Source organism: Cebidichthys violaceus, unplaced genomic scaffold (assembly GCF_023349555.1).
Source record: "Cebidichthys violaceus isolate CVI_PGR_0920_01 unplaced genomic scaffold, fCebVio1.0.p SCAF_528, whole genome shotgun sequence".
In the NCBI taxonomy this organism is placed as follows: Eukaryota; Metazoa; Chordata; class Actinopteri; order Perciformes; family Stichaeidae; genus Cebidichthys; species Cebidichthys violaceus.
The window spans coordinates 7,501-22,500 of NW_027176737.1; the positions used below are offsets into that span (position 1 = coordinate 7,501).

A 15,000-nucleotide genomic window follows, 5' to 3' on the forward strand; every position below is an offset into this window, starting at 1 on the left:
CAGGTGGCCCTGAAGCGGCTAGTGTGTGTGTGTGTGTGTGTGTGTGTGTGCGCGCACATCCATGGCTGCACAACTACAGACGCTCAAACTAAATCACACGTCACTAATGAAGCGGTGCCTTTTTTTTTCGAGCCCCCTTAAGCAAACAAGTGCTAACGGAGCCGGTGGCGTCAGCGCACGCACGCACACACACACACACACACACACACACACACACACACACACACACACACACACACACACACACACACACACACACACACACACACACACGGATGGATGACTTGGTCAGCCATGTGTGCGGGCCTGTGGCATGTTGGGTCAGAGGTCACTTCTGAAATGAAGGCTGGTTGACAGATGATAAAAAAAAATAATACGTGTCAAGACAAGAGAGCCGGCAACTCCTGTTTAGGGTTTAGAACTATTGTGTGTGTGTGTGTGTGTGTGTGTGTGTGTGTGTGTGTGTGTGTGTGTGTGTGTGTGTGTGATATTTGCTTTGTGTGCATTACCAGTTGTTGCAGCTTTGTATAAAGTTAAAATTGAGTTTCCTATGACACACTATGTTCATAATATAGGATCTTTGATTAAAGAGAAGTGCACACAGCGGAGGCTAACGAGCTACATCAACTCCACGGGCACAAACGTATGTGTGTGTGTGTGTGTGTGTGTGGGGGGGGGGGGGTGTAGCGTGAGAGAGCAGAAGAGCAGCAAAAGGAAACAGACGAGACAGTGAAAGACGCGGCGTTGGGTGGGAGAAAAGGGAGGGATGAGGAGCAGAAGAAAGAGCAGGGAGGACGGATTCCAGGGCTTTGTGCACCGGATGAGCTTGAGTCTATGTGACAGTGTGTGAGCCTGAGGAATGTCTACGATAATCCTACACACACACACACACACACACACACACACACACACACACACAGACATAAAAACACACACACACGTCTCAAAAGAATAGATTCACCCCCCCCCCACCACTCGCCCAGTTTCCTCAGCTTTCAAGTGATGTGAATGAACCCTCTAAACTCCAAATACTGTTCTAACCACAGCGAATAATACTATCAATAAAAGGCAGCGTGACGCAGAGATGAGAGGGGATGTGACTCATTTAGAGAGATCTGAGTCAGTGAATGAGGAACTGACTAATAGTTACACTCCGACCAAATCGCTGCCAAAGCCGACTTCGCGAGTCCAGGATGTTCAGAGATATTTACTGCTTCTTCAAAATTCCACTTAAAACTTCGGCTTTTCTTATAACCGTCCCGTGCAGAAAGATACAATCAACATGTAGTCTCAGAGGAAACCGGTGCACACATGCAGAAGATACATACGAGATACTATGTCACCAAAAAAATAATGAAAAAAAAGAGTAAAAAACTAAAACAAATTGAGGAATGAATACATGAAATAAGTTGTGCTTCATAGGTTCATGAAACGCTGAAACAATGAATCAATTAGTTGATTTATCTCATGCCAGAATAAATTAGAACAAGGAGAGGAAGAGAAAGACCGTCGACACCATGAACAGCTAACGAGGCGATGGACTCCGTGTCGGTGAGTGCGCTCATTCAGAGGAATTTATCGTGAGATTGTGAATGAGTTTCTGACTAAGAGCATCTTTGAGGAACCATATGTGCCTGTGGTGGGGGAGAAAAAAAAGAAGAAGAAGAAGAAGAAGAAAAAAAAGGCAGCAGATGTCTGACTGGTTGAGCAACAACATAACACGCCTGATTTCTGTGAATCAACTTTATCAGGGGAGCAAGTTTAAGCCCACAGCACAGTTCCTATAACTGCAAGTAGTCTGTAATACTCCCTAGAGACACAAACACACACACACACACACACACACACACACACACACACACACACACACACACACACACACACACACACACACAGACCAGGCCTTGCCCTTTTTCTTCCTTTTCTGCATATAACTAGAAGAATGTGTCCTTACACAACAGAACCAAGCAATGTGGGAAAAATGCATGAGCGTAAATGAACTGTGTGGAGAGTGCGCAGGGAAGACGACCACAGGTAGAAAAAAAAACCCTTGAAAATGAGACAAAACAAAAAAACACAAAAAGACGCAAAAAAGACTCGAAAGAAGTGCAAAAAGACCCCAGAGACGCAAACACCAGAGCAAAGATGCGCAGTGACCACAGAGAGGCGCCAAAAGGTAACGACTCCAGAGAGTCACGAAGCGACCGCGAAGACATCCAAAACCAGACCCCAAAACGGTGCGCAACGCGCAGCCAAGAAAGAGACGCAAAATGATTACAAGACGACGCAAAGAGCATAAGAGCGTCACTTCACCAGCGCCAAGAACCAGGCGAGTCAGACGCATTTCTACTGGCGTTAAAGCCGTGCCTCTGGTGTGCAGGTGTGAGTGCGACAGGGTTTTTTTTTTTTTAGACTAGTAACTTTATCCTTCACTATAGAGGCCGCCGGAAAAACAACAGCTAACGAGACGCGTCCCGTCGGCGCCTTCCTCCTCCTCCTCCTCCTCCACGTGCGAACGCTCCAGAGGCTGAGGGAGGAACAGAGAGAACAGACACAGTCACGAGGCGGCGAAACCTTTAGGAAACCCTTCATTAACGTCTTCAATTACCGCTCCTCTTTGTGTCCGCGGGCCCCAGAGAGATGCCGCTCCTCCTCCTCCTCCTCCTCCTCCTGCCACTGTGTGACGGCGGTGAAGAGTTACCGCGAGCTCCGAGCTTCAGCGAGAAGTACGACGCAGATACGAGAAGTACTGAAGTACTGTGTTTTTACAGGGTGTTCTTTTGGGTTCACGGCCCGTTCACATGTAATGAATGCCAGTTTATCATCAACCACAGTGACTCCATGTTACGATGTGTTGATGACCTATTTTACACAATTAACACGTGACGCTCAAACTGAACGTTCTAGATTAGAGACGTTAGGTTTGGTGATCTCTTAATTCCTTAAACTCCGGTTCCCTTTTGATAGCTTTGAGGTTGGAAAGTAGTCAAGACGGCATCACACGTTTTCCTTATCAGCTTGTTGGAGCTCTTCAGTTAAACCATATGATGGAATATTATGTGAAATATTCAAACCCAAAGGTTGTGGTTTTTAAACTCATAATGAAAGTGTTAGAGCTCGATATTTGAACAAAAGAACAACTGGCAGATTAACAACGTTCTGGCAACTCAAGCTGATGTTGATCTGTCTCAGTAATATGACCCTGTAATGACTTTTCACTTTTCACTGCTGGTTCTTTTCAGATTGAGTCAACTTTCACTACTATGTTTCAACTTCTCACACTCACACACACACACACACACACACACACACACACACACAGGACTGATATTGTGAATATGAAACGCAGTAACGAGTCGTCTGATGTGAGGATTTCTCAGTTTTATTTCACTGGGAATTAAAAGATATTTAGATGCTTTTTATGGACCGTGATGACGGTTTTCACCATGTTTTTTGACATTTGACAGATAAAATGTAAAGATGAATCAATTATGTTAATAATGACAGTAACAAAAAGTGCAGAGTGAACAGCCTACTGTTCTACTGCTGCACTGATGTTTGTTCTTAGCGTAGATTAATCAGCATTATTGCTGTCAAATAAATTCATAACGCATACGAACAATCAACAGATACATTTTAGGCACCGACACTGACCAACCAAAAAAAATAACAACTGCTTCGCACGCACACGCACACGCACACACACATGCACACGCACACACACATGCGCGTGCACGCGCACATACACACACCTACAAGCAAGCAGCGGCATAAACAGTGATGAAAGCAGCTCACAAACAAACAGAGATGGAGCCCTGCAACCGCTCACCCACACAGTCACAAACACGTCTACAGTTTGAGCGCACAAACCCACACACACACACACACACACACACACTCGGTGATACACACACACACACACACACACACACACACACACACACACACACACACACACACACACATACACACAGACTCGGTGACACACAGGATGTTTGGAGTCCAAAACGATCTTCCCAGGGTCCCTTTCTCAAGGCCGTCGCCGCGGCAACTGACTGACACTCAACATTCCACTATCCCTCCGAGGGTCAGCGTAGCCAACGCTGTCAGGGGTGTGGGTGTGTGTGTGTGTGTGTGTGTGTGTGTGTGTGTGTGCGCGCGCGCAGGACTGACCTTAAAACTCTGCAGGGTTACCAAACTGGTCTCAGGAGAGATTTTGGAAAGTGTGTATGCACAATTATCACACACACACACACACACACACACACACTAAAGCACCACCCATCAGGGCCTTATCAGGCAGAGGAGACCTTGACCGACACATCTGTCTGTACTTCCCCTGGTCTCGGGTTGCGATCATCTTTTTCCTGCTGCGCACTTAAAGGACGCGTCTGGTCTTCATTCTTCTTATTGTCAACAAAACCTGTGAAAGGACTTCATTGAAAAGGATCTCATTTCTTCTGTTGAACCACAACCAGTCAAGTTTACATTCAAACGTAAACACGTCCTTCACAGACAAAGAGGAAAAAAGAAAAGCGCGTCTCCATCCGCTTTAAGGGAGCATACGGCTCGTCGGTCCAAACGCCTCCACTACTTTCTGAAAAGTCACTGTGAGAGATTTCTGTGGAATCAGCATGGACGGACGGCTACCGTATTAACATTTGATACGCTTGTGAAGAGAAACTGTTCCACGTGTTTATACGATAGCTACAGAAGCTAACACCATGGTGATCAGTAGCAGCTGCCATTGTTTTCAACCCCCCCCCCCCCCCCACCAGACCTCCATCCACCACCTGCTGTTTGTGTCACACAGATAAACACTCCTGAGGGTTCTCTCCCCCCCCCCCCCCCCCCCGCCTCATAGTTGGTGGGACAGAAATAGATCCTCAGATCCCAGCGCACTCCTGGTGTCCTCCACGACAGGCTGGGTTCAACTGTAACGCAGCAGTTAATCAGATCTAACGGCGAGTATATCGACGACTGAAGGAGCGGATGTAACAAACTTTCCGCCAGAACTAGGACGTTATAAAAACCCTCTGGAATCAGCGCCATGCTGTGCATTTTGAGATGTTTCCGGTGGAGCAGCATGTCCGCCCGCTGAGCTCCGTTAATCACAAAAAAAAAGTGAATTTTAAATCCGGAATTACAAACCAGTTTCCACGGAGCGTGGAAAAGCCTTTGCTCTGCGCTGCAATAGGCTAGTTCATGTTATGGATGCGATCTGGATTGTGATATGTAAAAGATAATAATGTTGAACACGAGGGAGCCGCTGTCTTAACGGGGTACAAATAGTTAATGTTTAAATATTTTTTGAATAATGTTTATTCACGTCGTTTTTAACTGTATTGCTTTTAGAAGGTTTAAAAGGTTCGATTGTTTCAAAGCTCCGTGGGTCTCTTTGGATTTGGAGAGTAGACTGATAACATAAAAATAAAAACACTAAAGGCCCCACAGGAGAACATTTCAACCTATTCTCTGTGGCTCTTCACATTTCTGTTGGATCAGCATTACGTCCACAGAGCTGCAGCTGTGATCACACGAACGCATGAAAATGGCGACATCTACTAAATCAACCATCGGTTTTATTTGTTTACATTGTATTTTCGGTAAGTTAACACGACTGCAGCTTACTATGAAATGTGTTTCAGCTTTACTTCACGCCGTTTGTGTTTAAGATCAGATCAGCTGCTTCACGATCTCTTTGTACTGGTTTCTGGGCCGTGTACATAGGTGGAGTACAGACAGCCAGGAGATCAGATCACATTCACAATCAACTCTAACTGTGGCATCGCGGAGGATGTGGGGAAACAAACACACGCACGCACGCACTAGTTGTGGCGTTACAAACGCTGATAGAGATGAGTGTGTTCTAGGAAACCTGTCAGCCCTTCAATGACGGATAAATGTGTCAGTGCATCGCGCTGCCCTGCTTGCATACTTCTCAGAAACATTCGATATATATATACGCCAAATATGCAGACGTTAAGGACAGCGCGCACACAATTCACAGAACCAGGTGTTGTTTCCATGAAAGCTAATTAGTCGTCAGAAAAGACTAATCAGCAACAGAGAGAGAAGAAGGAGGGAGGGGAGAGTCGTGACGTTTTGGGTCTAATGCGGACAAACCGGAAGCCGGGAGGCGACGTCGGCTTTAAGTCGGACACTAAGATTTACCAACATCAGGAAAATCAAGTTTGTTTAAAGAGCAGCTCATTTATAATCACTGAGGCGATGTCATTGGACTCAACATTGGAACTACTTTTTGTTATCAAGACCACCGAAAACGGGTCCTAATGAAAACTACTGAAAGTGTTGTCTTTGAATTATCTCGAGTAAAGGAAAGATGACTTTCTTTGGCAGTTAAATTATGTTTTTTTTAAATGCCATAAGAAAGCACAAACACTCCCACATTGCACTGGAGTGGTAACACATGTGAAGGTGGATCTTGGGCTTAAATCTAGTAGCTACTGTATGAAGCAGCGCAGCTTGAGATGTAAGCCTTAGTTCGAGTCTGACTGGGGGATTCCTCTCATTGCCTCACTTCCTGCCACCTCTCTGCTGTCACTATCGAATCAAAAGAGAAAAAAAATGCCCCGCCAAAATAAAAAAAAATAAAAAAAGAGGTATAACTTTCCAAACTCTCTTAGATGGAGTAGATTTCTGCCGATACGGTCGGCAGGATGTTTCGAGGTCAGTGCGATAAACGATTAAGATTTTTTGGATTATTTTCCAATTTGAATCTTAATCTTTGCTTCTGAAGTTCATCCCCATTCCACCCAAGACAAACAATCCCAGAGTACGGCAGCAAATTCACAACGACCCCCCCCCCCCCCCCCGGGACAAGAGCTAATCAAAGCGCAGCTGAAACATCACGGGGAAAAAAAAAAACGACCAGAGCGGCTCACCGAGAACCCAGAACACAGATCGTGTGAAGTGACGATCAGTTCTGGGTGTGCGTGTGTGTGTGTGTGTGTGTGTGTGTTATTAGTAAACGCATCACTGTTCTCTTTCCCTACAGTCGATTCTTCACCACGTCTGTTGTCGACTTCTTTCTTTGCGATTCCTAAACTAACTCTTACCACCCCCCCCCCGAGAGTAATCACATTACACACCAAAAACTGATATTTGATAACAAAATAGTGGCTTCTTTGTCCTTTAAATAAACCAACATGAACAAACACAGTTTTCAAAAATTAACCGGAAAATTATTTTGATAATTGATTAAAATGCATTTGTTACAGCTTTTCAAATGAGATGATTTGATTGACATTTTGGGGACATTCTATAGAGTAAATTAATATATAGTTAAAATATTCATTGGCTGCAGTCCTGGCTGATTATACCTGCTGAAATGTGCTGCGACTCATTTTTTAAAAACTACAAAAAAAATGCCCAGAATTGCCCAGAATTTGGGAAAAGAAAATCTCCCGTGGCCCTTCCTCTCCCCTTCCGCCCCATGTGCCACACCATTGTATTGCACTTCTGCCCCGTATAACTACCGGTCCCCGATAGCGCCGAGCCAGAACCAGGTCTACGCAGGGCTGGAGATCTTGCCACGATAACATTTTCCACACGAGAGCCAGAGCCAAGTGGGACTCGCCAGCGCCAGAGCAAAACTCCAAATGTTTATAACGGCGTATCAAGAGTCACTGTTTGCTTAGCGAGACGCTTCAGCCACAACTGACAAATCCTCTCCGCCTCTCCCCTTTTTCTGAGGGGGGGAAACTGAGAGGGACGGATAATGAGTAAGATGCTAGTTGTGTTTGGCTCTGTAATGGAAACCAGGCTGAAGACTCGCCCGGAGAGAGAGTGAGGAGGGGAGGAGGAGGCTCAGTGGGATCGGAGACGTGACTCACAACAAAGATGGCTGAAGAGGAGAGAGGAGATATACAGAAGTATTCACACGGGCCTTTTAATACCACATAAAGCGAAATGTAATACCTTTTCCACAGCCCATAATGCTCTTAAATGGCTTGAAATGAACTCTTCATTATTAGTGGATGGGGTATTGTATGGTAATTGATTTGTTGACGATAGTTAAAAAAAGGAAACGCGTCGATTCAACTGTACGATCATTTCAGAGGCTCCGGTCGAACACCACCACAAACTGCATCCTGCTGAAGTGAACACCTCTCTAAAATCAGAGCCTTCACGAGGGGGGCTGATGCGGTCGTGTCGGACCGCATCAGCCTCGGCTAGGTGCACCGAGTATAGAGTCCATGTTGTTAATCTACGGAGAGTCCTAAAGTCAAGACAGAGCCACAAGACGAACTGTGTGAGCTACAAGTGTTTACATGAATACAAACACCCTTTGATACGGAAAGTATCTTAATCTCACTGCAATTACACCCACTCCAACCATGGCACAATGCTGCTCGGTAACATAATAGTGTGTGTGTGTGTGTGTGTGTGTGTGTGTGTGTGTGTGTGTGTGTGTGTGTCTGTATTGATGAATAGGAAGGACAGAGGCCAAGAGAAAACTGTTGGGTTAGGGTGTTGCACAGCTTTTCTTTTGGGGCTTTCCACATGCAACACTGCAAGGTCATGTGCACTGGCACTGTGATTCTAGGTCACGCACGCACGCGTACGTGCGCACGCGTACGTGCGCGCGCGCACGCACACGCGCACACGCACACACACACACACACACACACACACACACACACACAGTCAGTTGGATAGAGTCCAACTGAGATGTTATGACAGGGGGTGAAAGATTTCAGATGCATGAAGGATTAAATACTACTATACAATACTTTGTATTGAAATATAGCATTCATAACTGTAGGCATAGAGACAGAGAGAGAGAGAGAGAGAGAGAGAGAGAGAGAGAGAGAGAGAGAGAGAAGAGAGAGACAGAGAGAGACAGAGACAGAGTTATTGTGTATTAATATTATTGTATGTTTAATTTTGTTGATGCTTTGGCAATACTGTTTCTAAACTTTCATGCCAATAAAGCTATTGAAATTTGAATTTGAAATTTTGACAGAGAGAGAGACAGAGAGAGAGACAGAGACAGAGAGCGAGACAGAGAGAGAGACAGAGAGAGAGAGACAGAGACAGAGAGACAGAGAGAGCGAGACAGAGAGAGAGACAGAGAGAGAGAGACAGAGACAGAGAGAGACGCTGCTGCACTAAAGACAGAACTAGAAAGAGAGACCGAGAGATCTGACAAACATCTTGACCACATGACTCTAACCACTCCACTTCCTTTAGATGTTTCTATAGATTTTTGTAACGCTGAAACACACACACACGCAAAAAAACAAACAAAAAAAAACACACACAAGACTCCAACTGAATCCAAACAAATCCAAATAAAAGCCACAACTGAGGTGAAAAGCTGCCATCTCCAGTAAACCGTGTCCTCCACATCTGAGCTTAACTTCTTTGGACTGAGAAAATGACAGAAAACCAAACTAAAAAGAAGAGCCAGAGAAGCCGAACGAAGTGATTCTTAAACTAGTCGGGACTAAAGATGAAAACACCCCACATCTCCGTGTGTTCCCACTCCAGGTGTTCGTGGAGGGATATCGACCGAACACGATCCCATCCAGGACGCTTGCATAAGTGAAGAGCAGGTTTCACGTATCATTGCTTCCACCGGAATCTGAGGCGGGACCAGAACCGCAGCCTCGAAAGCCATCAAAGAGGCCCGTCAAAGAACACTGACAACATTTCCAAACCCGACCACTAACAAAGCGTTACGACGACGAACACTGTGACCTCCACGAGACGGGCCGACGGTCTTCTTGGCGGCCTCATCCCAGAGATCACGCAAGTCGGGTTCAATATTCCAAAAATACTCGGTGAAGGCCGGGGCTCGTCTCCTGAGAACGGCGTGGGCAGAGCCCTGCTTCGCATAAACAAACGGTCGCTTGAAAAGGATCCGCTCTGTAAACTTCTTGCCCACAACATGAGCTTTTCAATCCCACACGTCCACAGAAATCATATCGCGTTACATCTCTCGTTATATATCGAAGAACGGAAGACCGAGGATCAGGATCAGGAGACCAGTACGGCTTCTTGAAGGGTCAGACGTGTCTTTTGATTTGTCTACTCCATACCCTAACCGTAGCTGAGAGAAGAGATCATCTAGTGATTTACTGTGAGCAGTCAGAAACATCTGAGAGGTTGCAGTCCTTTGATGCCGTTAGTTGTATTTACAGCAAGTGCTTTAATAGAAAATGTGTGGGTTTTAACTTGGTAGGACGTCTTTGTGACGCACAAAGAGTCATTACTGCTGACTTTGGCTCAACACTGGTTTTGTACTCGGTCTTAATAATCCCTCAAGCCAACTTGATGGTGGTGGGACTTTTAATTAAGAAGCAAAATGCTAAATTACACACGAATAAGACCGAATGTAGCATGAAAAGCTTAATAATCTATGAAGAGCACTCATATTTGTCAGTACTGGGACAATTGTCCTGTGTTGTAGATACCTCACCATACTTATCCTGAGACATAGTGGGAAACTGTGGCAAGGATCCACATTTCCGATCACTGAGACTACATACAGTTGTGGTCAAAAGTTTACATACACTTGTAAAGAACATAATGTCATGGCTCTCTTGAGTTTCCAGTTATTTCTACAACTCTGATTTTTCTCTGATAGAGTGATTGGAACAGATACTTCTTTGTCACAAAAAACATTCATGAAGTTTGGTTCTTTCATGACTTTATTATGGGTTAACAGAAAAAGTGATCACATCTGCTGGGTCAAAAATATACATACAGCAACATGAATTAGCAATTTTAGTGACTTAGAAAGTTGTGTCAATGAAATGAGCTTCATAGCATGGCCTCTTAACTTCTTGTGAGTGATTATGAGTGACTACAGCTGGTGACTTCTCTGAGGCCATTTAAATAGGGCTCATTGGATACAAACGCCCACAAACGCTACAATGGGAAAGTCAAAGGAGCTCAGCATGGATCTGAAAAAGCGAATCATTGACTTGAACAAGTCAGGAAAGTCACTTGGAGCCATTTCAAAGCAGCTGCAGGTCCCAAGAGCAACAGTGCAAACAATTGTTTGTAAGTATAAAGTGCATGGCACTGTTTTGTCACTGCCACGATCAGGAAGAAAACGCAAGCTATCACCTGCTGCTGAGAGAAAATTGGTCAGGAGGGTGAAGAGTCAACCGAGAACCACCAAAAAGCAGATCTGCCAAGAATTAGAAGCTGCTGGAACACAGGTGTCAGTGTCCACAGTCAAGCGTGTTTTGCATCTCCATGGACTGAGAGGCTGCCGTGCAAGAAGGAAGCCCTCGCTCCAAAAGCGGCACCTTAAGGCTCGACTGAAGGTTGCTGCTGATCACATGGACAAAGATAAGACCTTCTGGAGGAAAGTTCTGTGGTCAGACGAAACAAAAATCGAGCTGTTTGGCCACAATGCCCAGCAATATGTTTGGAGGAGAAAAGGTGAGGCCTTTAACCCCAAGAACATCATGCCTACCGTCAAGCACGGTGGTGGTAGTATTATGCTGTGGGGCTGTTTTGCTGCCAATGGAACTGGTGCTTTACAGAGAATAAATGGGATAATGAAGAAGGAGGATTACCTTCAAATTCTTCAAGATAACCTAAAATCATCAGCCCGAAGGTTGGGTCTTGGGCGCAGTTGGGTGTTCCAACAGGACAATGACCCCAAACACACATCAAAAGTGGTAATGGAATGGCTAAATCAGGCTAGAATTAGGGTTTTAGAATGGCCTTCCCAAAGTCCTGACTTAAATCCCATTGAGAACATGTGGACAATGCTGAAGAAACAAGTCCATGTCAGAAAGCCATCAAATTTAACTGAACTGCACCAATTCTGTCAAGAGGAGTGGTCAAAGATTCAACGAGAAGCTTGCCAGAAGCTTGTGGATGGCTACCAAAAGCGCCTAATTGAAGTGAAAATGGCCAAGGGACATGTAACCAAATATTAGCACTGCTGTATGTATATTTTTGACCCAGCAGATTTGATCACTTTTTCTGTTAACCCATAATAAAGTCATGAAAGAACCAAACTTCATGAATGTTTTTTGTGACAAAGAAGTATCTGTTCCAATCACTCTATCAGAGAAAAATCAGAGTTGTAGAAATAACGGGGAAACTCAAGAGAGCCATGACATTATGTTCTTTACAAGTGTATGTAAACTTTTGACCACAACTGTATCTTTAAGGTTTTATTGATCCAGATTCGGCTCATTGATTTCATTTCGTGCTCATTTTTGCTTGTTTCTGCTCAGAAGCCTTTGGGTTTTTTGGACCATTGGCTGGACAAAAGCATCAACGTGAGATGGGTGACCGTGACTAAGTGGAGAGCAGGGCCGCCTTTCGATCAGAGGGTCGGCGGTTCGATTCCGGGCTCCTGCTCTACTAGTCTCATGTCAATGTGTCCTTGAGCAAGACACTTAACCCCAAAATGTCTCCCGTAGCTGTGCCTACGGTGTGTAGATAGATACCGAATTGTAAGTCGCTTTGGATAAAAAGCGTCTGCTAAGATGACTGTAATGTAACGTAAAGATGTCATCTTAGGTTCTGGAAAACTAACCAAAAACAACTGCATGTGCATAACACAATAACCTCCATGGTGGAGCTACGTTTGTTGGGAAAATCAATATTCTCATGCAACCCTGCAAATTCAAGTTTCGAGTCACAGCGTTTCTTCTCAAATCAACGGCATCACGCCAACAAGCCAGACGTATTGTTCCAGAGGAATTTCCAAACTCAGAGCCAACTGGGGTGGCAGCCTGAAGCTTTCCAGAAGCTTTGTTTCCCCAATTTCTCTCGAGAAGAAGAAGTCCCTCCTCTACAAGATAAAGACCATGTGATGCACATTTAGGAGGAGGTGAGGGACAAGTTCAGCCATGTCAGCGGAGAGAAAGTCAACCAGAGCCTTCTAGTAATCTGGTTCTGTTAATCAAAGACCGACTGTCACGCTTCACCGTCTATCATTTCACTTTTACGATGTGTCGTGTAAGAACCAACCGATCTGTTGCACGATATTCACACCATATACAAATGCGGTGCAAACGTCGTCATCCATTATATGACTCAGTCAAGTCACTTCAAGGGAGAATTTCTAGGTTTCATGGAACTCAAAAGAAAAAGATTTTGACTTTGTGGTTGAGAAACAAAGACCGTTGTGACGTAAAATGAAACTAAAGTCCCGTCTCTCTCTCTCTCTCTCTCTCTCTCTCTCTCTCTCTCTCTCTCTCTCTCTCTCTCTCTCTCTCTCTCTCTCTCTCTCCTCTCTCTCTCCTCTCTCTCTCTCTCTCTGAAGAGGAAATCTCTGCTCTGAAACACATTAATCAACAGAAGCCGACTGGACATCTGGGAGTAAACGTTTTTAAAATGTCTTATTACGACAAACGGTCTCAAAAACCCGAAGATATCAAGTTTACCATCACATAAAGATAAAAAGGAAAGCAGGAAATTCTGACATTTCAGAAGCTGGAACGAGATCACTTTTATTTGCAAAATGATTTATCATCAAAACAGTTGCATATTCATTTCTGCCGATCTATTCGTCAATGAATCGGCTATTTTTTTTCAACTCAAAACTTAAATTTAGCAATAAAAGAGTTTCTACAAGTCACTCAAAGTTATGTCCTTTAAATTCAATGATATGGTGAATGGTTTATGACCATTAGGTTGACAAAGGCCCTAGTGTTGCCATTAAAAAAACAATCTCAAATGAGCATGCCCTTACCCAATCAATACGCACATAAGTGTCTTGCTCAAGGGCACATTGACGTGAGACTAGCAGAGCAGGAGCCGGGGATCGAACCGCCGACCCTCTGTCCTGCTCTCCACTTAGCTACAGTCACCCACATTTCACAATTTGCATGTGAGAAAATATGGATTTTGCTTGGTTTGATACGGCCTAATCTATATAAAGCGATTTTGCGTTCAGATGCAGAATCTGTAGGCAACAGGGCGAGACGGTTTCTGTTCGTAGTCCGAGTGACATATTGACCAATCGCATTTGAGCAGGCTTTGGTTGAATGCAGGTAAACCGGTTCTAGTGGAGAGCAAAAGAGGCGGGACATAATGGCTGAAACGCAATCTGGGAAGCGACCGGCTATCCTCCTCCGACGATGATTTACATTTTTTTTTTTTTTATTGGTTTAAAATTCGCTCCGGTCTCGCATCTGGAGCGGCTGACCGGACTGTAAACAATGAGCAGCGCACGGAAAAAAAGGGAAGTCTCGGCCCGGATGTCCACCGGCTACACCAGAACCCAGAGACCTATCTCCGTCATCACACCGACAGGTTCAGAGATCGGACTTGGTTTAACGGAGCCTAAACATTCAAATAACCGGCTGAAACAGAACAACATGTCGATGATGAAAAATAACTCTTATGTGAAGCAGAATTTAGCCGAAACAATGTCATGTCCAACAAATGCAACGGTCCATGTTTGACACCTTTGCAGTCCATGTGGGCACTTGTGTGCATGACACAGTATACAAAGAGTCCACCAGCTACGTGCTCACTATGTTTCGTAAGAAGTTCGCAGACCTTTGCGTTAGAAACATAATAAAGACTAAAAACAGCCTCCTGATCTCAGCCCGGCCTCCGATTGGCTGGCTTGTGGACCTAACGTTTAGTCTTTCTCTCTGGTGTCTCCTGCCGCTGCGTCTCTCTCGGTTGTTTCGTTCTTTTCTTTTTTTCTTTTCTTTCCTCTCTCTCTGGTTCAGCTGACTGGGGCCCATATGCTCAGAGCCTTAGTTGTGGTATGCAGCGAGAGCCAAATTAACGCTGCATGTTGCCATATGAGAGACCGAAGTACAACAAGTAACGCAGAACAGATGGACACCAGAGACCGCTTGGTGGAAAAAGTATTTTTCCACTGATGTTTGCAAACTCCTCTCTCACTGACAGTGAGAGAGAGAAAAAACCCCAAAAAAACAACTCGACAGAGATGTGGCGAGAAGAACGTGTGAAAGTAAATACAAGAACGCAGAAGAACATTTTGACTAATTGTGATGGTTTGATAAGACATGACGGCGC

At 44.7% G+C, this 15,000-nt stretch overlaps 1 protein-coding gene across 1 annotated transcript in view; it reads right to left on the reverse strand.

Moving 5' to 3' along the window:
* The window catches only part of LOC137888239 (SH2B adapter protein 3-like), a gene marked incomplete at its 5' end in the record, with an annotated part of 26,654 nt that overhangs the window by 5,506 nt on the left and 6,148 nt on the right, over positions 1-15,000 (reverse strand). The window contains 1 exon segment of the mRNA XM_068731587.1: positions 2,465-2,527. Coding sequence (XP_068587688.1) covers positions 2,465-2,527 — 63 coding nt within the window.